The sequence below is a fragment of the Mobula birostris genome, chromosome 13 (assembly GCF_030028105.1).
Source record: "Mobula birostris isolate sMobBir1 chromosome 13, sMobBir1.hap1, whole genome shotgun sequence".
Classification (NCBI taxonomy): domain Eukaryota; kingdom Metazoa; phylum Chordata; class Chondrichthyes; order Myliobatiformes; family Myliobatidae; genus Mobula; species Mobula birostris.
This window is the reverse complement of record NC_092382.1, coordinates 101,817,609-101,842,497: the sequence shown is the minus strand read 5'-3', so window position 1 is coordinate 101,842,497 and position 24,889 is coordinate 101,817,609. Positions and strand designations below refer to the sequence as shown.

The 24,889-nt window shown below is 49.6% G+C and overlaps 2 protein-coding genes across 2 annotated transcripts in view; both read left to right on the top strand.

Moving 5' to 3' along the window:
* Window positions 1–16,616, top strand: part of LOC140207217 (uncharacterized) — a 31,766-nt gene extending 15,150 nt beyond the window's left edge. The window contains exons 7-9 of the mRNA XM_072275615.1: window positions 8,506–8,648; window positions 11,173–11,237; window positions 15,477–16,616. Of these exons, the coding sequence (XP_072131716.1) occupies window positions 8,506–8,648; window positions 11,173–11,237; window positions 15,477–15,666 (398 nt within the window). The 3' untranslated portion in view covers window positions 15,667–16,616. The remainder of the gene's footprint in view (window positions 1–8,505; window positions 8,649–11,172; window positions 11,238–15,476) is intronic.
* A 7,887-nt stretch (window positions 16,617–24,503) lies between these two features.
* LOC140208128 (uncharacterized) overlaps window positions 24,504–24,889 on the top strand; it is a 34,482-nt gene continuing 34,096 nt past the window's right edge. The window contains exon 1 of the mRNA XM_072276611.1: window positions 24,504–24,568. Within this exon, the coding sequence (XP_072132712.1) occupies window positions 24,504–24,568 (65 nt within the window). The remainder of the gene's footprint in view (window positions 24,569–24,889) is intronic.

The window sequence follows — 24,889 nt, the reverse complement described above, 5'->3', positions numbered from 1 at the left end:
TCCAACACAGAACCCTGTACCAGCCTTCTCTCCATACCCCCTGATCACTTTAGCCACAAGGGCCATATCTAACTCCCTCTTAAATAGAGCCAATGAACTGACCTCAACTGTTTCCTGCGGCAGAGAATTCACAGATTCACCACTCTCTGTGTGAAGAAGTTTTTCCTAATCTTGGTCCTAAAAGGCTTCCCCTTTATCCTCAAACTGTGACCCCTCGTTCTGGACTTCCCCAACATCGGGAACAATCTTCCTGCATCTAGCCTGTGAAATCCCTTTAGAATTTTATACGTTTCGATAAGATCCCCCCCTCAATCTTCTAAATTCCGGCGAGTATAAGCCTAGTCGATCCAGTCGTTCATCATATGAAAGTCCTGCCATACCAGGAATCAATCTGGTGAACCTTCTTTGTACTCCTACTCCGGCAAGAATGTCTTTCCTCAGATTAAGGCAGTGGTCCCCAATCACCGGGCCGCAAAGCATGCGCTACAGGGCCAGGAGAAAACGATATAATTTAGCGACAGGAGGCATCCGAGCCTGTCCTCATTTACTGTCTCGGTCACTGAGGAGCTTGAAAGCACACGACGTCATTACCCGCGCGACATGCATGTCAGCGCGGGAAGGAGATCAACTCCTCAAGCTTACAAATGACGGCGGGCTGAAAAGTATGTTTGATATAACATCTCTGCTGGCATTCTGGATCAAAGTCACAGCTAAGTATCCTGAGATATCATTAGGGTACCAGAACTGCACACAATACTCCAGGTGTGGTCTCCCAAGGACTTGTACAGCTGCAGTAGTACCTCCCTGCTCCTGTACTCGAATCCTTTTGCTATGAATGCCAGCATACCATTCGCCTTTTTCACCGCCTGCTGTACCTGCATGCCCACTTTCAATGACTGCTGTATAATGACACCCAGGTCTCGTTGCACCTCCCCTTTTCCTAATCGACCACCATTCAGAGAATAATCTGTTTTCCTGTTTTTGCCACCAAGGTGGATAACCTCACATTTAACTACATTAAATTGCATCTGCCATGAATTTGCCCACTCACCTAACCTATCCAAGTCACCCTGCATCCTCTTTTCATCCTCCTCACAGCTAACACTGCCGCCCAGCTTCGTGTCATCCGCAAACTAGGAGATGCTACATTGAATTTCCTCATCTAAGTCATCAATATATATTGTAAACAACTGGGGTCCCGGCACTGAGTCTTCCGGCACCCCACTAGTCACTGCCTGCCATTTTGAAAAGGTCCCGTTTATTCACACATTTTGAATCCTATCTGCCAACCAATTCTCTATCTACAGCAATACCTTACCCCAATGTCATGTGCTTTCAGGTTGCACACAACTCTCCTGTGTGGGACCTTGTCAAAAGCCTTTTGAAAATCCAAATATACCACATCCACTGGTTCTCTTCCATCCACTCTACTAGTTACATCCTCAAAAAATTCTATGAGATTCGTCAGACATGATTTTCCTTTCACAAATCCATGCTGAATTTGTGCGATGATTTCACCGCTTTCCATGTGAGCTGTTATCACATCTTTGACTCTAGCATTTTCCCCACCACTGGTGTCAGGCGAACCGGTCTATAATTCCCCGGTCTCTCTCTCGCTCTCTCTTTTAAAGCGGGGTTGCATTAGGCACCCTCCAATCCTCAGGAACTATTTAGCTAACACCACTTCCCTACTAACATGTATTTCCCTCAGTTCATCCATCTCACTAGTACCTCCGTCTCCTGCTATTTACGGAAAATTATTTATGTCCTCCTTAGTGAAGACAGAACCAAAGTAGGTATTCATTTGGTCTGCCATTTCCTTACTCCCCATAATCAATTTATCTATGTCAAGCTAAAAGGGGCATACATTTGTCGTAACCAATCTTTTTCTTTTCACATATTTAAAAAAGCTTTTACAGTCAGTTTTCATGTTCCCTGCCAGTTTTCTCTCATAATCTGTTTTCCCTTTCCTAATTAAGCCCTTCGTCCTCCTGTGCTGGACTCTGAACTTCTCCCAGTCCTCAGGTGATCCGCTTTTTCTGGACAATTTGTACGTTCCTTTTTTGGAATTGATACTATCCCTAATTTCCCTTGTCAGCCATGGGTGCACTACCTTCCCTGAATTATTCTTTTGCCAGACCGGGATGAACAAATGTTGTAGTTCATCGATGCGATCTTTAAATGCTTGCCATTGCATATCCACCGTCAACCTTTTAAGTGTCATTTGTCAGTCTATCTTAGCTAATTCACGTCTGATACCTTCAAAGTTACCCTTCTTTAAGTTCAGAACCTTTGTTTCTGGATTAACTATGTCACTCTCCAATTTAATGAAAAATTCCACCATATTATGGTCACTCTTACCTAGGGGCCTCTCGCGGTAAGATTGCTAATTAACCCTTCCTCATTGCTCAATACCTAATCTAGAATGGCCTTCTCTCTAGTTGGTTCCTCGACACGCCAGTTCAAAAAACCACCCCGTATACATTTTAAGAAATCCTCTTCCTCAGCACCCTTACCAATTTGGTTCACCCAATTTATATGCAGATTGAAGTCACCCATTATAACTGCTGTTCCTTTATGGCACGCATTTCTATTTTCCTATTTAATGCCATCCCCAACCTCACTACTACTGTTAAGTGGCCTGTACACAACTCTTACCAGCGTTTTCTGCCCCTTAGTGTTATGCCGCTCTACCCATTTTGATTCCACACCCTCCCTGCTAATGTCCTTCCTTTCTATTGCGTTAATCTCCTCTCTAACCAGCAACGCCACCCCACCTCCTTTCCTTTCATGCCTATCCTTCCTAAATATTGAATATCCCTGAATGTTGAGCTCCCGTCCTTGGTCACCCTGGAGCCATGTCTCTGTGATCCCAACTATGTCATATTCATTAATAACAAACCTGCACATTTAATTCATCCACCTTGTGACGAACATTAATTGGATTGACACACAAAGCCTTCAGGCTTGCTTTTACAGCATTCTTAGTCCCTATAAAATTATGTTGAAAAGTGGTCCTTTTTGATTTTTGCCCTGGATTTGCCAGCCTGCCACTTTTAATTTTCACCTTACTACTTTTTGATTCTCCCCCCTTATTTTACAGCCCTCTGTCTCTCTGCACTTCTTCCCATCCCCCAGTTGTGAACTAACCTCCTCCCTCCTAGTCTCTTTACTTTGATTCCCACCCCAGAACCATTCTAGTTCAAAGTCACCTCCGTAGACCTCGCAAATCTCCCCGCCTAGGATTCAAGTGTAACCCGTCCTTTTTCAACAGGTCATACCTGCACCAAAAGAGGTCCCAATGATCCAAAAACTTGAATCCCTGCCCCCTGCTCCAATCCCTCAGCCACGCATTTATCCTCCACCTCATCGCATTCCTACTCTCATTGTCGCGTGGCACAGGCAGTAATCCCGAGATGACTACCTTTGCGGTCCTTCTTCTCAACTCCCTTCCTAACTCCCTATATTCTCCTTTCAGGACCTCTTCCCTTTTCCTACCTATGTCATTGGTACCTATATGTACCACGACCTCTGGATTCTCACCCTCCCACTTCAGGATATCTTGGATGCCATCAGAAATATCCCGGACCTTGGCACCAGGGAGGCAAACACCATCCGGGTCTCTGGACTGCGTCCACAGAATCGCCTATCTGACCCCGTTACTATCGATTCCCCTCCTACAACTGTCTCCTCTTCCTTTCCCTACCCTTCTGAGCTAAAGGGCCGGACCCTGTGCCGGAGGCACGGCCACTGTCGCTTCTCCCGGGTAAGCCGTTCCCCGCCAACGGTACTCAAACAGGAGTACCTATTATCAAGGGGTACCGCCACCGGGGTACTCTCTATTACCTGACTCTTCCCCTTCCCTCTCCTAACCGTGACCCACTTGTCTGCCTCCCGTGGCCCTGGTGTGACCACCTGCCTGTAACTCCTCAGTCTCCCTGACCAGATGGAGGTTTCGAACTGCAGCTCTAGTTCCCTAACGCGGTCTCTTAGGAGCTGCATCTCGGCGCACCTGGCGCAGATGTGAGAGTCCGGGAGGCTTGGAGACTCCAGGGCCTCCCAAATCCGGCACCGAGAACAACAAACTGCCCTGACACTCATACTGCCCCGCTGCTCAAATAACAACAAAATATGTATACCAAACCTTCCTCGCCTCGCCCGTCTCCGATGAGCCCGTTGAGCCGAAGCCCTTAAGTCTCCAGTCTGCTCCCGGCTCACTCCGCAGCCCGCAGACTACGCTGCCCGCTGTATGAGGCTCTGTTCCTTTTACATCGTCCGCGCTTCACTGCCCGACGTCACACGCCTGCGCAGTCCTGCCTCTCTGAACTCCGAAAGAATAAAAAAACGAAAAATTCAAAAATGGCTTCCTCCGCACCCACGCTCCGACTCTTAGTCTTCCTTCTTCGACTTCCTACTCACACCGATTCAACATTCACCATAACACTAACAATCCTGTCGCCATAGCACCGACAGACGTTTGTACACTACACAGAAATAGAACATAGAATAATACTGCACAGTACAGGCCCTTTGGCCCACAATGTTGTGCCGACCCTCAAAACCTGGCTCCCATATAAACCCCCACATTAAATTCCTCCATATACCTGTCTAGTAGTCTCTTAAACTTCACTGGTGTAACTGGCTCCACCACTGACTCAGGCAGTGCATTCCACGCACCAACCACTCTCTGATTACAAAAAACTTCCTCTAATATCCCCCTTGAATTTCCCGCCCCTTACCTTAAAGCCATGTCCTCTTGTATTGAGCAGTGGTGCCCTGGGGAAGAGGTGCTAGCTATCCACTCTATCTATTCCTTTTGTTATCTTGTACACTTCTATCATGTCTCCTCTCATCCTCCTTCTCTCCAAACAGTAAAGCCCTAGCTCCATTAATCTCTGATCATAATGCATACTCTCTAAACCGGGCAGCATCCTGGTAAATCTCCTGTGTACCCTTTCCAATGCTTCCACATCCTTCCTATAGTGAGGTGATCAGAACTGGACACAATGGTCCAAGTGTGGCCTAACCAGAGTTTTATAGAGCTGCATCATTACATCGAGACGCTTAAACTCCATCCCTCGACTTATGAAAGCAAACAGCCCATAATCTTTCTTAACTACTCTATCTACCTGTGAGGCAACTTTCAGGGATCTGTGGACATGTACCCCGAAATCCCTCTGCTCCTCCACACTACCAAGAATCCTACCATTTACTTTGTACTCTGCCTTGGAGTTTGACCTTCCTAAGTGTACCACCTCACACTTCTCCGGGTTCAACTCCATCTGCCACTTCTCAGCCGATTTCCGCATCCTATCAATGTCTCTCTGCAATCTTTGACAATCCTCTACACTATATAGAGCACCACCAACCTTTGTGTCGTCTGCAAACTTGCCAACCCACCCTTCTATCCCCACATCCAGATCGTTAGATAAAAATCACGAAAAGTAGAGGTCCCAGAACAGATCGTTGTGGGACACCACTAGTCACAATCCTCCAATCTAAATGTACTCCCTCCACCACCACCCTCTGCCTTCTGCCGGCAAGCCAATTCTGAATCCACCTGGCCAAACTTTCCTGGATCCCATGCCTTCAGACTTTCTGAATAAGCCTACGGTGTTGAACCTTGTCAAATGATTTACTATATCCATATAGATCACATCCACTGCACTACGCTCATCTATTTGCCCATCTCCCTCCAATCCTCCGGTACCATTCCCGTGGACAACGAGGACGTAAAGATCCTAGCCAGAGGCTTAGCAATCTCTTCTCTCGCCTCGTGGAGCAGCCTGGGGAATATTCCGTCAGGCCCCGGGGACTTTACTGTCCTAATGTATTTTAACAACTCCAACACCTCCTCTCCCTTAATATCAACATACTCTATAACATCAGCCTCACTCATATTGTCCTCACCATCATCAAGTTCCCTCTCATTGGTGAATACCGAAGAGGAGTATTCAGTGAGGACCTCGCTCACTTCCACAGCCTCCAGGCACATCTTCCCACATTTATCTCTAATAGGTCCTACCTTCACTCCTGTCATCCTTTTGTTCTTCGCATAATTGAAGGATGCCTTGGGGTTTTCCATTACCCTACTCGCCTAGGTTTTCTCATGCCCCGTTCTTGCTCTTCTCAACCCCTTGTTAAGCTCTTTTCTTGCTTCCCTATATTCCTCAATAGACCCATCTGAGCCTTGCTTCCTAAACCTCATGTATGCTGCCTTCTTCCACCTGACTAGATTTTCCACCTCACTTGTTACGCATGATTCCTTCACCCTATCATTCTATATCTTCCTCACAGGGACACATTTATCGCTTACATCCCGAAAGAGTTCTCTAAACATCGACCACCTGCCCATAGTACATTTCCCTGCAAAAACATCATCCCAATTCACACCCGCAAGTTCTAGTCTTATAGCATCACAATTTGCCTTTCACAATTTAAAACTTTTCCTGTCCTCTTTGATTCTATCCTTTTCCATAATAATGCTAAAGGCCAGAGAGCGGTGGTCACTGTCCCACAGATGCTCACGCACTGAGAGATTTGTGACCTGACCCGGTTCATTACCTAGTACTGGATCTAGTATGGCATTCCCCCTGGTCGGCCTGTCAGCATACTGTGACAGTAATCCGTCCTGGACACACTAAACAAACTCTGCCCGATCTAAACCCTTGGAAATGCTCCTAACCGTGACACGGACACGACCCTCACAGTTACACAGACATGGCTGCAGTGTACCCCTCACTGTAACATCGACATGCCCCTGGCCGTGTTACTGTTACGCTCCTAGGGGCGACACCTTCATCTGTGACACCAGCGCACCAAACACGATGGCACAGACACTCCACTCACCGTGATACCGAGAGACCCTTCAGCGTGATTCCGACAAATCCCTCACCGTGACATCCCGGTAAACCTCACAGTGACTCGGCACACCTCTCATGGAGACACAGAACCACCCATCATAGTGACGAAGACACGTCCCTACCCGCAACCCTCACTGTGTAACGGAATTAATCATCACCCTAATACTGACGAATCCCCATCATAACTCCAAGGAAAACCTCGCGGGACACTGATATACCCGTCAGCTTGACACAGACAGGCACCTCACGGTGGCAAAGTGCCCTCTCACTGTGACACCAACACACCCGTCCCCTTGTCATCAACACGCCGCTCTCTCCTGACAGTGACAGGCCCCTCACCAGTCCACAGGCATGATCTGTACCGTGACAAAAACACGCCTCTCACCCTAACTCTCGTCAGTGCTTCTCAACGTCCACCGCAGCGCAGCGCACCATGACACCTACACGCTTCTCAGTATGAATCTCATCGCACCACAAGGTGACACTAACACTCCGATTACCGAGAACTGCCCAGCACCGTGACGCTGTCTCACCTGTCACTATAAACGCAAAACAGATTCGTCAGTCTCAGATCACCTCTGACATAAAATACCAGCTACTTTGGGAACAGTATTTGTAGATGAACAGGACACAGACCGAATATCGACAACAGATCCAGGAGCTGAATCTCTCCAACTACGACTGTCTCGAGAACTTTTCTGTCCTCAAAAACAACCTCTCCATCTTCGAAAACGAGCTCAGAACTTTCGAATGGACGAAGGGTGAAATTTGCCAATTTCTGATGAATGGTAGAGGTGAAGCATCCCTCCACGTCTGACCCCGGGAGTGTGTGCACTGGGAAGGGAGGGTGTGGAGGGAGCTTCAGTATGTTTCTGATCCCGGGAGCGTGTGGTGGGAGGAAAACATCAGTCACTATCTGATTCCGTGAGTCTCTGGATAGGACACCGCGCCTCTAACCCGGTGAATGTGCCCGATATGACGCTTCGAGGGATCATCGCTCTGTGCCTGACACCATTGCTGTGGGAAAGTGCGGAGGGAACTTCACTCTGGGTCTGACGCAGAGGCTGTGTGATGAGGCGCTGTGGAGTGAGATTCATTCCGTGTTTGATCCTTGGAGTCTGTGATGGCACGGTGTGGAGGGAGCATCATTCTGTGTCTGACATCCCGAGTCTGTGATGGGACAGTGTGTAAGGAGCATCACTTTGTATCTGACTCCGTGAGTATATCAGGGAGGGGATAGAGGTAGATCAATCTGTGATTGACCGGAGAGTCTGTGATCGATGATGTGGATGGAACTTCACTCGTTGCCTGATCCTGTGAATTTCTGATGCGACGTTGTGGAGGGAACTTCATTCTGTGTCTCTCCGGGGCGTGTCCGTTGTGCCAATGTGTAAGAGATTCAGTCCGTGTCTGACCCCGGGAGTGTGACGGATGATGTGGAGGGAACTTCACTCTGTGCCTGATCCTGTTAATGTGCGTTGGGACGGCATGGGAGAGATTCTCTCTGTGTCTGATATCGGGTGTGCGTGATTGGACCGCGTGGAGGAAAATTCGCTCTGTGTGTCACCCCTCGTGTGTGTCATGGGAAAGTGTGAAGGAAGATTCACTCTGTTTTTCACTCTTCCTTGTTCCTGATTTCAAGGACAACCGTGTTCCGATGAATGGATCCCAAATAAAGACCGATGTTATTACGTATCCACGTCTGAAACATCTTTCCACGAAGCGATGCAAGAATGCTCAAACCTTGATTCAAGGCTGCTGGAAATCGATTCAAAGCTTGAAGCGGTATGTATCACAGCAAGAGAAGATCCTACCGTAACACAGGAATCATCACACACCCGCGAGATCAGACAGAGAGTGAACACCCAGAATACACTCCCATCACACACTCCCGGAGTCAGACAGAGAGAGATGCTTCCTCCACACAGCCCCATTACACACTCCCGGGGTCAGACACAGAGTGAATCTCCCTCCGCACCGTCCCATCACACACTCCCGGGGTCAGACACAGAGTGAATCTCCCTCCCCACCGTCCCATCACACACTCCCGGGGTCAGACACAGAGTGAATCTCCCTCCGCACCGTCCCATCACACATTCCCGGGGTCAGACACAGAGTGAAGCTCAAGCCGTAGCCTCCCATCACACCTTCAAGGAGTCATACACAGAATGAATCTCCCGTTTCACCATCTCATCACACACTCCCTTGTTCAAAAACAGAGTGAAGCTCCCGCCACACCGTCCCATTACACGTTTCGGCTGTCAGACGTAGATTGAAGCTGCCTCTACACCGTCCCATCACACACTCCCGGGGTCAGACACAAAGGGAAACTCTCTCCGCAACGTCCCATCACATACTCCCGGGGTCAGAAACAGAGTGAATCTCCATCCACACCGCCCCTTCACACACTCCCGGGGACAGACACAGAGTGAAGCTCTCTCCACTCCGTCCCAAACGCAATCCCTGGGTCAGAAGCAGTGTGAATCTCCCTCCGCACGGTCACATCACACTCTCCAGTAGACAGGTACACAGTGAAGCTCCCTCCACACCGTCCCATCACACACTCCCGGGGTCAGACACACAGGGAAACTCTCTCCGCAACGTCCCATCACATACTCCCGGGGTCAGAAACAGAGTGAATCTCCATCCACACCGCCCCTTCACACACTCCCGGGGACAGACACAGAGTGAAGCTCTCTCCACTCCGTCCCAAACGCAATCCCTGTGTCAGAAGCAGTGTGAATCTCCCTCCGCACGGTCACATCACACTCTCCAGTAGACAGGTACACAGTGAAGCTCCCTCCACACCGTCCCATCACACACTCTCGGGGTTAGTCACAGAGTGAAGCTCGCTGAACACCTTCCCGTCACATAGTCAAGGGGTCATACACAGCGTGAATCTCTCTCTACACTGCCCCATCACACACAATCGAGGTCAGAAACAGAATAGATCTCCTTCCGAACCAACTTATCACACACTCTCGGGGTAAGACACAGAGTGAAGATCCCTCCATACTGTCCCATCACACATTCCTGGGATAAGACACGGACAGAAACTCCCTCTGCAACACCCCTTCACACACTATCGGGATCAGACACAGTGTGAATCTTTGTACACAGCGTCCCAGCACACACTCCATTGTCGGACGCAGAGTGGATCTACCTCCGCACCTTCCCGTCACACAGTCAAGGGGTCATACACAAAGAGAATCTCCCTCCATACTGTGGCATCACAGACTCCCGGGGTCAGACAGAGTGAAGTTTCCTCCGCACCGTCCCATCACACGCTCTGGCGCTCAGACACAGAGTGAAGTTTCCTCCACACTGTCCCATCACACACTCCCCGGGGTCATAAACAGAGTGAATCTCCCTCTGCACTGTCCCATCACACATTTCCGGGAACAGATAGAGTGAAGCTCCCTCCACACCGTCCGATCACAAACACCCGGGGTCAGAAAGAGTGGTAATCTCCTCCACACTGTACCGTCACACACTCCCGGAGTCAGACAGAGTGAAGCTCCTTCCGGAACTTCCCATCACACACTCTGGAGGACAGACACAGAGCGAAACGCCCTCCACACTGCCCCATCACACACTCTCGGGGTCAGACACTGAGTAAATCCCCTCCACACCGTCCCGTCACACACACCCGGGGTCAGAAATAGTGTGAATCTCCCTCCACACCGTCTCATCATACAGTCCCGGGATCAGATAGAGTGAAGCTCCCTCCGCAATTTCCCATCACACACTCCGGAGAACAGACACAGAGTGAAACTCCCTCCACACTGTCCCATCACACACTCTCGGTATCAGACACAAAGTAAATCTCCTCCACACCGTCCTATCACACATTCCCCGGGGTCAGACAGAGAGCGAATCTCCCTCCACACCGTCCCATCACACACTCCCGGTGTCAGACACAGAGTGAATCTCCCTCCGCACCGTCCCATCACACACTCCCGGGGTCAGAAATAGTGGTTATCTTCTCCACACTGTCCAATCACACAATCCTTGAGTCAGACACAGAGTAAAACTGCCTTCAGCACAGACTCCTCGGGTCAGACACAGAGTGAAGCTCCCCTCCGCAACGTTCCATCATACACTCCCGGGGTCAGACACATTGTGAACCACGCCTTCAGACACAGAGCAAAGCTTCATCCAGACCTTATAATCAAGACTCCCGTTGTCAGACACAAACTGAATTTCCCTCCACCCCGTCCCATTACACACCCCCGGGGTCAGACACTGAGTGACGCTCCGTAAATTGTGCTGGATTTCAATTATTAATTTTAGCAATTGATTTTCACAGAATTTTGTCAAAAATGCTCTCCGCGGCCGACGAGACTCATACTGGATTGGATCATGTGAAGCGGGGTGAGATTTGGGTTCATGCAGGTTTTTCGGGAGAGATTAGGCAGTGGGATTAATTTTGGGGACTGGCACGTGCCTCTGGGGGAAGTGGTGTACGGGGAACTTTTCGGGACTGTCACAATTGAGTGGTGAGGGGTGGGTCACTGGGGATATTTTGGTGACAGAAACAGGTCTCTAGGGAGAGAGTCAGGCAGTAGGACTATTTTGTGGGCAGTGTGATTAACTGCTGACTGACGCGGTCTGCGGGAAGAAAGTGTAAAGGAGGAGTGTTTTGGGAAATGACATAGATCTGTGGCAAGAAAAATGCCTCAGTGCGACTATTTGGGTAGAGCCACTGTGAAGAAGGAGTGGCGACCGACACGGGTCCGTAGGGGTAGATTGGACAAGGCGATTAGTTTGGGGACCGACACGGGCTGTTGGTATAGACCAGGCAGTTGGGTCAATTTGTGGGCTGACGTGGACTGTCAGAAGAGAGTGGGAAGTGGGAGCGTGTTCGTGATTGACACAGATCTGTAGGGAGAGGTTTGGGCAGTGGGGTCATATTGGGGACTAGCACGGGGCTGACGGGTGAGAGTGGGAAGTGGAAGCATTTTGGGACCGTCATGCGGCCTCAGGAGAGAGAGAGTGTGTCAGTGTGAGTATTTTGGGGAAGAAGACAGGGCTGTGGGGTCAGTGGAGCAGTGAGTTTGTTTGGGGACTGACAGCGTTCTGTGTGGAGAGACTGAGGCTGTGGGAGTATCTTTGGGACGGACGCGAGGGTCGTGGGGAAGAGGCTGGGGTTCCGGGAGTAACTTGGTGAATGACATCGTACTGTGGGGAGAAAGTGTGAGAGTGAGGTTATTTTGGGGACTGATAAAGCTGTGTGGGTAGAGCGTTGGGCAAGAGATAATTTGGGGACTGATACAGGGTTGTGAAGAAGGGGTCATTGAGAGTATTTTGGAAACGGGAACAGGTATGTAGGAGAGAGAGAGTCCGTGGGACTATTTTGGGGACTGACACCAGTCGGTGAGCAGAGCTTGAGTCAGGTGAAGTAATATGGGGAATAGCACCAGTCAGTGAGGAGAGATTGAGTCAGTGGGAGTATTTTGGGGACAGACACCGTTCGGTGAGGAGAGATTGAGTCAGTGGGAGTATTTTGGGGACAGACACCGTTCGGTGAGGAGAGATTGAGTCAGTGGGAGTATTTTGTGGAGGGACACCGGTCGGTGAGGAGTGATTGAGTCAGTGGGAGTATTTTGGGGACTAACACTGCTCGGTGAGGAGTGATTGCGTCAGTGGGAGTATTTTGGGGACTGACACCCGTCGGTGAGGACAGATTGAGTCAGTCGGAGTATTTTGGGGTCTGACACCGGTCGGTGAGGACAGATTGAGTCAGTGGGAGTATTTTGTGGAGGGACACCGGTCGATGAGGAGAGAATGAGTCAGTGGGAATATTTTGGGACAGACACCGGTCAGTGTGGAGCGATTGTGTCAGTGAGAATATTTTGGGATCTGACACCAGTCGGTGAGCAGAGCTTGAGTCAGTGGGAGTAATATGGGGAATATCACCGGTCGGTGAGGAGATATTGTGTCAGTGGGAGTATTTTGGGGACTGACACCGGTCGGTGAGGAGTGATTGAGTCAGTGGGAATATTTTGGGGTCTGACACCGGTCGGTGAGGAGTGATTGAGTCAGTGGGAGCATTTTGGGGACTGACACCGGTCGGTGAGGACAGATTGAGTCAGTGGGAGTATTTTGGGGACTGACACCGGTCGGTGAGGACAGATTGAGTCAGTGGGAGTATTTTGGGGACTGACATCGGTCGGTGAGGACAGATTGACTCAGTGGGAGTATTTTGGGGACTGACACCGGTCGGTGAGAAGAGATTGAGTTAGTGCGAGTATTTTGTGGACTCACACCGGTCAGTGAGTGGACATCGAGTTAGTGGGAGTATTTTCGAAGCAGACACCGGTCGGTGAGGAATATTATGTCAGTGGGAGTATTTTGTGGAGGGACACCGGTCGATGAGGAGAGAATGAGTCAGTGGGAATATTTTGGGACAGACACCGGTCAGTGTGGAGCGATTGTGTCAGGGAGAATATTTTGGGATCTGACACCAGTCGGTGAGCAGAGCTTGAGTCAGTGGGAGTAATATGGGGAATAGCACCGGTCGGTGAGGAGATATTGTGTCAGTGGAAGTATTTTGTGGAGGGACATCGGTCGATGAGGAGTGATTGTGTCAGTGGGGTATTTTGGGGACTGACACCGGTCGGTGAGGACAGATTGAGTCAGTGGGAGTATTTTGGGATCTGACACCGGTCGGTGAGGACAGATTGAGTCAGTGGGAGTATTTTGGGGACTGACACCGGTCGGTGAGGAGTGATTAAGTCAGTGGGAGTATTTTGGGGACTGACACCGGTCGGTGAGGACAGATTGAGTCAGTGGGAGTATTTTGGGGATCTGACACCGATCGGTGAGGACAGATTGAGTCAGTGGGAGTATTTTGGGGACTGACACCGGTCGGTGAGGAGAGATTGAGTTAGTGCGAGTATTTTGTGGACTCACACCGGTCAGTGAGTGGACATCGAGTTAGTGGGAGTATTTTCGAAGCAGACACCGGTCGGTGAGGAATATTATGTCAGTGGGAGTATTTTGTGGAGGGACACCGGTCGATGAGGAGAGAATGAGTCAGTGGGAATATTTTGGGACAGACACCGGTCAGTGTGGAGCGATTGTGTCAGGGAGAATATTTTGGGATCTGACACCAGTCGGTGAGCAGAGCTTGAGTCAGTGGGAGTAATATGGGGAATAGCACCGGTCGGTGAGGAGATATTGTGTCAGTGGAAGTATTTTGTGGAGGGACATCGGTCGATGAGGAGTGATTGTGTCAGTGGGGTATTTTGGGGACTGACACCGGTCGGTGAGGACAGATTGAGTCAGTGGGAGTATTTTGGGGACTGACACCGGTCGGTGAGGACAGATTGAGTCAGTGGGAGTATTTTGGGATCTGACACCGGTCGGTGAGGACAGATTGAGTCAGTGGGAGTATTTTGGGGACTGACACCGGTCGGTGAGGAGTGATTAAGTCAATGGGAGTATTTTGGGGACTGACACCGGTCGGTGAGGACAGATTGAGTCAGTGGGAGTATTTTGGGGATCTGACACCGATCGGTGAGGACAGATTGAGTCAGTCGGAGTATTTTGGGGACTGACACCGGTCGGTGAGTGGACATCGAGTTAGTGGGAGTATTTTCGAAGCAGACACAGGTCGGTGAGGAGATATTATGTCAGTGGGAGTATTTTGTGGAGGGACACCGGTCGATGAGGAGAGAATGAGTCAGTGGGAATATTTTGGGACAGACACCGGTCAGTGTGGAGCGATTGTGTCAGTGAGAATATTTTGGGATCTGACACCAGTCGGTGAGCAGAGCTTGAGTCAGTGGGAGTAATATGGGGAATATCACCGGTCGGTGAGGAGATATTGTGTCAGTGGGAGTATTTTGGGGACTGACACCGGTCGGTGAGGAGTGATTGAGTCAGTGGGAATATTTTGGGGTCTGACACCGGTCGGTGAGGAGTGATTGAGTCAGTGGGAGCATTTTGGGGACTGACACCGGTCGGTGAGGACAGATTGAGTCAGTGGGAGTATTTTGGGGACTGACACCGATCGGTGAGGAGTGATTGAGTCAGTGGGAGTATTTTGGGGACTGACACCGGTCGGTGAGGACAGATTGAGTCAGTGGGAGCATTTTGGGGATCTGACACCGGTCGGTGAGGACAGATTGAGTCAGTGGGAGTATTTTGGGGACTGACACCGGTCGGTGAGGAGAGATTGTGTCAGTGGGAGTATTTTGGGGACTGACAACGGTCGGTGAGGACAGATTGAGTCAGTGGGAGTATTTTGGGGATCTGACACCGGTCGGTGAGGACAGATTGAGTCAGTGGGAGTATTTTGGGGACTGACACCGGTCGGTGAGGAGAGATTGAGTTAGTGCGAGTATTTTGTGGACTCACACCAGTCAGTGAGTGGACATCGAGTTAGTGGGAGTATTTTCAAAGCAGACACCGGTCGATGAGGAGATATTATGTCAGTGGGAGTATTTTGTGGACTGACACCGGTCGATGAGGAGATGGGAGCATTCTGAAATCTGACACCGGTCAGTGAGGAGTGATTGAGTCAGTGGGATTAATTTGGTGACTGATACACGTTTGCCTGCTAGAGTTGTGCTGTACCTTTTGAAATTGCTTACCCCTCCAATATAGGAAAATGGGCTCTCCTGTCGTGTACAAGATGGACGCTGGAAAGTTCCAATGCAGTGAATGTAACGCCGGTTGGCTTAGCAGTTGCAAAAATGATCAGCACCGTTTCATCTGTGAGAAGCCTGCACCCTTGTGCGCGGATATTCCTGAAAAGATCCGGGATCTCTGTCAGAAGCCCGTGGGGCCGACTTAAGTCAAGTGACACCATTCTCTTACCCCAATTGCAGCTCGCATCCCCGACTCTGACAAACCCATCCGCTCTGCTCCTCGCCCATACCCAATTACTATCTCCCCACCTATGGCACTCTTACTCATCATCTCGCTCTCTCTTTACCCTCGCCCCTCCGAACTCGCTCTCTCTGATAACTCCTCCCGTGCCACCTCCCCCTATCTCATCCCCATTTTCCTTCCCCTCACGTTCCTGTCTCCCCCTGCCAGCATCAAGACTGTTTCCTATATTTGCCACCTGACTTATCATCTGCGAGTTATCAGCCCTGAGATTTGTATTCTTGCACGATCTGTACAGCGCAAAGATGTAAAGTTAATGTAAGGTGTAATAAGTACCTCTAAAATGTCGAAGTGGTGCTCATGCGTTCAAAAATATGATGCCGGAGGGGAAGAAGGTGTTCCTGAATCGTTGAGTTTTCCGGATCCTGTGCCTCATCCCTGGTGACAGAAACGAACAGGGAGGTTGTCCCGGGGTGAGGGACTCTGTGATGGATACTACCTTCTGGAGGCATGGCATCTTGAAGATGTCCTCGATGCTGGGGAGTGTTCTGCCCTTGTTGGAGCTGGCTGAGTTTACATCCCTCTGCCGCCTCTGAGGACCTTGTGCGTTGCAGCCTGCACAACAGGCGGCGATGCAATAAGTCCCGGCGATCACTTGATCCATTTGAGCCCAAATCCTCTCAAACTGCTAACGTTGTAATTACTTCTGTAACGAGAGGTATGTGGTGGTGATAGGAAGTGTAGAGAATGGTCGGAAGTACACTGAAACTCAGACTCGAAACAAACAAGACGACAGTAAAGAAATCCAAAGATTAAATCACAAAATTAGTCCTCCAAAATGGATCTCCTTCGGTTGAGCACTGAGTGCTCAGCATGGTGACGCCTACGACAGATTTGCCATTAAACAATTTTGACGGGAAATAATTGGCAGTCTGTGCCTGAAAGCGAAAGGGTAGCTAACCACATTCCGGGGAATGGGCCTGCTGACGCTTCGAAGTCTGGCGCTGTTCAGTCGGGAACATGACACGTCCTTCGTGTTTGCATGAAATGTGTTGTGCCCAGGACAGATCCACTGAGACGGTGACACCCAGCAACACTGCAGCTTAAAATTATTCCTTAAGATATGGGAGCAGTGATAGGCCATTTGGCCAATCGAGTCTACTGCACCATTCATCATGTCTGATCAATTTCCTCTCAGCCGCAATCTCCAGTATTTTCACTGTATTGTTTCATACCCTGACTAATCCAGAAGCAGTCAACATTCAATATATCTAATATCGGCCTCCACAGACGCCTGTAAAACCCATTCCACAGACTAACCATACTCTGGCGAAATAAATTCCTCCCAATCTCTTTCTCAAAGGACGGACTTCCATTCCCATGTAGGTCCGCTGGTCTTCGACAGTCCCGTCACGGGGAACCTTCTCTCCACATCTACTTTAACGAGGCCTTTAAAGATTCGATCGGTTTCAACAACACCTCCCATCACCCACCGCCCTCATTTCTCTGAGTTTCATTCATCAAACGCTACTGATTTGATAAGCGTTCCACTCATAAAAGCACATAACCATATAACACTTACAGCATGGAAAAGGCCATCTCGGCCCTTCTGGTCCATGCTGAACTCTTACTGTCATCTCGTCCCACAGACCTGCACTCGTCCCAAAACCCCCCATCCCTTTCCTGTACGTCGAGCTGTCCAATTTAACTTTTAATGACAACATCCAACCAGCTTCAACCACTTCTGCAGGAATCCCTTCCACACAGTTACCACTCTCTGAGTCTCACTGGTCTCAGTACAGATCCCTGAGGCAAACCACTAGTCACCGGCCGCCAATCTGACAAACAGTTAACCTCCGCCACTCTTTGGCGTCTCCTATACAGCCACTGCTGAATTTATTTTACTACTTCAATATTAATACCAAACGATTTTACCTTCTTAACCAACCTTCCGTGTGGGACCTTGTCAAAGGCCTTACAAAAGTCCATATAGAAAACATCCACCGCTTTACCATCGTCAACGTTCGTCGTAACTTCAAAAATTCAATAACATTTGTCAAACATGACCTTCTACGCACTAATCTACGTTGACTGTTCCTAATCAGACCATCTATCCAGATAATTATATATACCATCCCTAAGAATATTTACCATCAATTTACCCACCACTGACGCCAAACTCACAGGCCGATAACTTCAAGGCTTACTCTGAGCACCCTGCTTAAAAAATGAAACAACATGAGCAATACGCCAATTCTCCGGCACCATCCACGTTTTTAATGAAATTCGAAATATTTTTGTCAGAGCCCCTGCTATTTCCACACCAACATTCCTCAAAGTCCTAGGGTATATCCTGTCAGGACCCGGAGACTTATTCACTTTTATATTCCTTAGAAGCTCCTGTAGTTCCTGTTCCTTAATCATCATAGTTTCCGTAACATCCCTACCTTTTTCCCTTATCTTACCCAATTCAATATTATTTTCCTTTGTGAATACCGAACAAACTAAATTGTTCAGAATCTCCCCCCAACTCTTCTGGCTCCACACATAGCTGTCCACTCTGATTTTCTACGGGACTGATTTTATCTTTCACTATCCTTTTGCTATTAACATAACGGTAGAAACCCTTTGGATTTATTTTCACCTTACTTGCCAAAGCAACCTTATATCATCTTCTAGCTCTTCTCATTTCTGTCTTACGATTCTTTATACATTCTTTATATTTCTGGAGCACCTCATTTACTCCATTCTGCCTATATTTATTGCAGATATCTCTCATTTTCCGAACCGAGTTTCAAATATCCCTTGAAAACCATGGCTCTCTCATACTTTTAGCCTTTCCTTTCAACCTAACAGGGACATAAAGATTCTGTACACTCAAAATTTCACCTTTAAATGACATCCATTTATTTATTCCATTCTTCCCATAAAACAAATTGTCCCAATCCACTCCTTCTGAATCCTTTCGGATCTCCTCAAAGTTAGCCTTTCTCCAAGCATAAATCTCATCCCTGGGTCCAGTCCTGTCCTTCTCCATAATTATATTGAAACTGATAGCGTTGTGATCACTGTACCCGAAGTGCTCCCAATACATACCTTCGTCACCTGCCCTATCTCATTCCCTAACAGGAGATCCAACACTGCCCCTTCTCTAGTTGGTACCTCTATATATTGCAGCAGAAAATTATCTTGCACACATTTTACGAACTCCAAACCATCCAGCCCTTTTACAGAATGGACTTCCCTGTCTATGTGTGGAATATTAAAATCTCTCACAATCACAAGCCTGTGCTTGCGACATTATCTGCCATCTCCTTACAAATTTGCTCCTCCAATTCTCGCTCCCCATTAGTTGGTCTAGCATACACCCCTATAAGCGTCAAAGCACCTTTCCATTTCTTCAATTCCACCCAAATAGCCTCCCTAGACGAGTCCTCCAATCTGTCCCGCCAAAGCACCGCTGTTATATTTTCTCTCACAAGCAATGCAACACCTCCCCCTCTTGCCCCTCCGATTCTATCACACCTGAAGCAATGAAATCCAGGAATAGTTAGTTGCCAATCACACCCCTCCTGCAACCATGTTTCACTAATAGCTACACCATCATATTTTCAGGTATCAACCCATGATCTAAGCTCATCCACCTTCCTTACAATGCTCCTATCATTAAAATAGATGTATTTAAGAAAGTCTCCACCTCTTATTCTCTGTTTATTCCTAATGGAGCAAACACCTTTGTTATCTTTTTCTTCCTTCTTTCCTACATCTTCGCTCTGTGTGCTGTCATTCTCTGTCCCCTGTCTATCCACCCTCAGGCACTGTCTACTAGCTTTCTCTATGTGTGAACTAATCTGCTCTCTCATAGTCTCTTTAATTTGATTTCTACCCACCATCCATTCCAGATTATAGTCTCATCAGTTCCCTTTCGCAAATCTCCCCGCCTGGATATTGCCCCCCCAGGATTCAAGTGCAACCCGTCCTTTTTCTACAGGTCACGCCTGCACCAAAATAGGTCCCAATGATCCATAAACTTGAATTCCTGCCGCCTGTTCCAATCTCTCAGCCCCGCATTTATCCTCCACCTCATTTCATTCCTACTCTCACTGTCACGTGGCACAGGAAGTAATCCCGAGATTCCTACCTTTGCGTTCCTTCTCTCAACTCCCTTCCTAATTCCCTTTATTCACCTTTCAGGACCTCTTTCCTTTTCCTAACTATGTCATTGGTACCTATAAATGTACCAGGCCGTCCGTGTGGATCCTTGTCAAAGGCCTAACTGAAGTCCATATAGACAACATCTTCCCATTTCCCATCCTCACCTTTCCAAGTAATCTTCTCAAAAATTTCGGTAAGATTTGTCAAACATGTCAAATCCAGGAATCATTTTCGTGTACCTCGTTTCAACCCTTCCCAATGCAAGCACATCTGGTCAGGGTAAATGAGGGACCCAGAACCGCTCACAGTACTCCAAGTGAAGCCTAACCAGAGCTTTCTAAAGTGTCAACGCTACATTCTTGCTTTCATATTCTAATCCTCCTGACAAGAATGCTGACATTGTTTTTACTCTCCTCAAAACCGACGCCACCTGTAAATTAAACTTTAGGCCATCCTGCGTGAGGTTTCCCAATTCCCTTTGCGCCTCAGATGTTTGAATTTCCTCTCCATTTATATATTAGTCTATGTCTTTATTTCCTGTACCAAAGTACACGACCATACACATCCCGACACTGTGAAACACCCGCCGCTTCTTTGCCCATTCGCTCAATCTCCCTGAACCCTTCTGTAGCCTCGCTGCTTCCCCAACCCGACCTGTAGATCGGTGACGTCACTGCCGATCTGCAGTGACTGAGGTTTCCGATGAGGATGTCCATCATCCAGTGACAGAGGGAGGTACACAGGCCCAACACCTGGAGCTTGAGGAGTAGAAATGAGGGGATGATTCTGCTGAACGCCGAGCTTTTGTCAGTCAGCAGCAGCCTGACATTGGCGTTGTATTGCCCAGATGGTGCAGGGCCAGGGTAGAGGAAATGAGATTGCATTATCTGCAGTCCTTTTGTGATGTTCGGAAAATTGCAGCTGCTCCACGACCTTGCTGTAGAAGGACTTGACTGCGGGTATGACCAGCCTCTCAAACCACTTAATCACAGTAGCTGTGAGGGTCACTGGGCATTTGTTGTTGAGGCAGCTCACCGTACTCTTCTCAGGCACTGGTGAGATTTTCACCCTTTTGAAACAGGTGGGGAATTCCGACTGCAACAGAGAGGGGTCGAAGATGTCCTCGGACACTCCACCTGCCGCTGCAGCTGTCCCCACTTACGTCACTCTATCCCTCACCTGCAGCACTCTCCGTCTCCTTCAACCGCTTCAACATACACCGCTTTTCCCTTCTCCGTCACCCCCTCCCTCCCCGATACCCATTCCCCGCGTCCCACCTCAGCCATACAGCCACATCGGCTCCGTCATTCCCCCTCGCTCCACATGGAATTGTGAGAAGAGTTGATGTCTGGTGTTACAACTCCTCCCTACAATCGGATATTGATCTCTCGGTTCTGAGCAGCTGCTGACTGGTGAGCGGCTCAGTGGACAGAGACTGAGATCCGTTCTGTTTCTTAACACATAGTGTGTCATGGGACAGTGTGGAGGAAGTTTCAGTCTGTGTCTGACCTCTGGAGAGTGTGATGGGATGGTGCAGAGGGAACTGCACTCTATGTCTCAAGCAGGGTGCGTGTAATGGGATACCGAGGAAGGAGCGTCACTTTGTGTCTGACTCAGGGACTGTGTGTGATGGGACAGTGTGGAGGGATATGAACTCTGTGTTTGACCCCGGGAGTGTGTGATGGGACGATGAGGAGGGAGATTCACTCTGTGTCTGACCCCGGGAGTGTGTGATGGGACGGTGAGGAGGAAGATTCACTCTGTGTCTGAGCCCGGGATTGAGTGATGGGACGGTGTGGAGGGAGATTCACCCTGTGTCTGACCACGGGAGTGTGTGATGGGACGGTGTGGATGGAGATTCACTGTGTGTCTGACGCTGGGAGTGTGTGATAAGACGGTGAGGAGGGAGATTCACTCTGTGTCTGACCCCGGGAGTGTGTGATGGGACGGTGTGGAGGGAGATTCACTATATGTCTGTCCCTGAGAGTGAGTCATGGGCCGTTGTGGAGAGTGCTTCAATCTCTGTATGACCTAGGGAGTGTGTTATGGGACTGTGGGAGGGAGATTCACTCTGTGTCTGACTCCGGGAGTGTGTGATGGGACGGTGTGGAGGGAGATTCACTCTGTGTCTGACCCCGGGAGTGTGTGATTAGACGGTGTGGAGGGAGATTCTCTCTGTGTCTGACCGCGGGGGTGTGTGATGGAACGGTGTGGAGGGAGATTCACTCTGTGTCTGACCCCGGGAGTGTGTGATCGGACGGTGTGGAGGGAGATCGACTCTGTGTCTGACCCCGGGAGAGTGTGACGGGGCGGTGTGGAGGGAGATTCAGTCAGCGTCTGACCCTGGGAGTGTGCGATGGGACGGTGAGGAGGGAGAATCACTGTGTGTCTGACCCCGAGAGTGTGTGATTGGACGGTGTGAAGGGAGATTCACACTGTGTTTGACCCCAGGCGTCTGTGATGGGAAGGTGTGGAGGGTGATTCACTCTGTGTCTGACCTCGGGAGTGTGTGATGGGACGCTGTGGAGGGAGATTCACTCTGTGTCTGACCCCGGGTGTGTGTGATGGAACGGTGTGGAGGGAGATTCGTTCTGTGTCTGACCACGGGATTGTGTGATGGGACGGTGTGGAGGGAGATTCACTGTGTGTCTGACCTTGGGAGTGTGTGATTGGACGCTGTGGAGGGAATTTCACACTGTGTCTAATCCTGAGAGTGTGTGATGGGACGGTGTGGAGGGAGATTCACTCTGTGTCTGACCCCGGGAGTGTGTGATGGGACGGTGCGGAGGGAGATTCACTTTGTGTCTGACCCCGGGAGTGCGTGATGGGACGGTGCGGACGGAGATTCACTTTGTGTCTGACCCCGGGAGTGTGTGATGGGACGGTGTGGAGGGAGATTCACTTTGTGTCTGACCCCGGGAGTGTGTAATGGGCCGGTGAGGAAGGAGATTCACTGTGTCTTTGACACTGGGAGTGTGTGATGAAACGGTGTGGAGGGAGATTATCTCTGTGTCTTACCCCGGGAGTGTGTGATTAGACGGTTAGGAGGGAGATTCACTGTGTTTCGGACCTTGGGAGTGTGTGGTGGGACGCTGTGGAGGGAGATTCACTCTGTCTCTGATCCCGGGGGGGTGTGATGGGACGGTGTGGAGGGAGATTCACTCTGTGTCTGACCCCGGGGGTGTTTAATGGGACGGTGAGGTGGGAGATTCAGCCTGTGTCTGACCCCGGGAGTGTGCGATGGATCCGAGTGGAGGGAGTTTCACTCTGTATTTGATCCCGAGAGTGAGTGATTGGACGGTGTGGAGGGAGATTCATTCTGTGTCTGAACTCGGGTGTGTGTGATGGGGCGGTGTGGAGGGAGATTCACTCTGTGTCTGACCCCGGCAGTGTGTGATGGGACGGGGAGGCGGGAGATTCACAGTGTGTCTGACCCCGGCAGTGTGTGATACGCCGGTGAGGAGGGAGATTCACTGTGTGTCTGACCCCGGGAGTGTGTGATGGGACGGTGTGGAGGGAGATTTACTCTGTGTCTGACCCCGGGAGTGTGTGATGGGAAGGTGTGGAGGGAGTTTCACTCTGTGTCTGACCCCGGGAGTGTGTGATCGGACGGTTGGAAGGAGCTGCTCTTTGCTTCAATGTTTCTGACTCCGTGGGTGTTTGGTGTGTGTGTGTTTGTGTGTGTGTGTGTGTGTGTGTGTGTGTGTGTGTGTGTGTGTGTGTGTGTTCCTTTCTCTGTCTCTCACTCCCTTTATCCACTCACCTTAATTTGTTAATCTCTCCTTTTCCTTCTCTCCGCTCTCTCTCACACACACACATACACAGACACAGACACAGACACAGACACACACACACACACACACACACACACACACACACACACACACAAACACGCACACAGGCACACTCAGACACAGATACACAGACATGCACACACACACACACAGCCTCTCCAGCACTTCGCCAAACTCACTACCACCCCCATTTCCAAAGCCCCCGCTTTTCCTTTCCCCTCCGCCCTTACTTACAGCGGAGCATGTAACCGATCCCGGCAGTCCAGCGGACGGGTCCTTTACTGGAAACGTCCCAGTCATATTTCCGTGAGGTGAAATCTCAGGGTGAGCAGGACAGTGTGGGACGAGAAGAGTGTGGGGTCGAGAGGGTGCGGAGACAGAAAGTGAAGGCTCACTGAGGGTGGGGGTGAGATAGAAACGGTTAGGGAGGGTGAGAGAGAGAGGGCTGCGAATTTGAAGCGTGTGAGTGACATTCATAGGAGATAGTGGTCTGATAAAGGCCCCGTTCGTGTAGCCGCACGCTTTCCACGCTTCTCTGAAAAGCTGATAACCCACAACTTGTTTTCGAATTGGAGACGAGAGTGAAGACGCAGATACGGATCAGCGTGCGTTGGTTTCCTGTAAACCTCAACAGCTGCATGTCCAGTTTCTTTGATAAGCATTACATTTACCGAAAAAGGGCAGTTTGTTTTTCGCAACTCCTTCTGTTGTAAATTCGGTGTAGATTTGAGTGAGGGACTCAAAGGAGTTGTTTATTTCACTACGAGGGACTGGGCTCGCTTACTTCGGTGGGTGTTGGCTGTTTACCCTGGGGCTGTGGTTTCTCGCGCACAGAGGGTCTGAATCCCCGGCGATGAGCAGAGCAGTGGCGGGGGTGGGGGGAATGTGTCCGACCATCAAACCCGGAACCAACCGCGGGTAGGGGCTGGGGGAGGTTGGGTGGAGGGGATACAATTCTCCCAGACTCTGCATAAGTGACACATATCCCTCCATCTTTCACTCCTTCTCCACTCATTCATTCCCTCACTAATCCCCTTCTTCCACTACATTCTCCCTCCAATCTCTGTATCTCCCTCCAACGTCCCTGCCCTGCATACCTTCTCCCTCTCTGTAGCACTCTCTCTCCTTCCTCTCATACTCTTCGCCCCATCTATGTCTCTCTCTCTCTCTCTCTTTCTCTTACCCCATCAGCTCGCTCTCGGCTTTCCCCCTCTCACCACTAATTCCCTTTCAAAAATC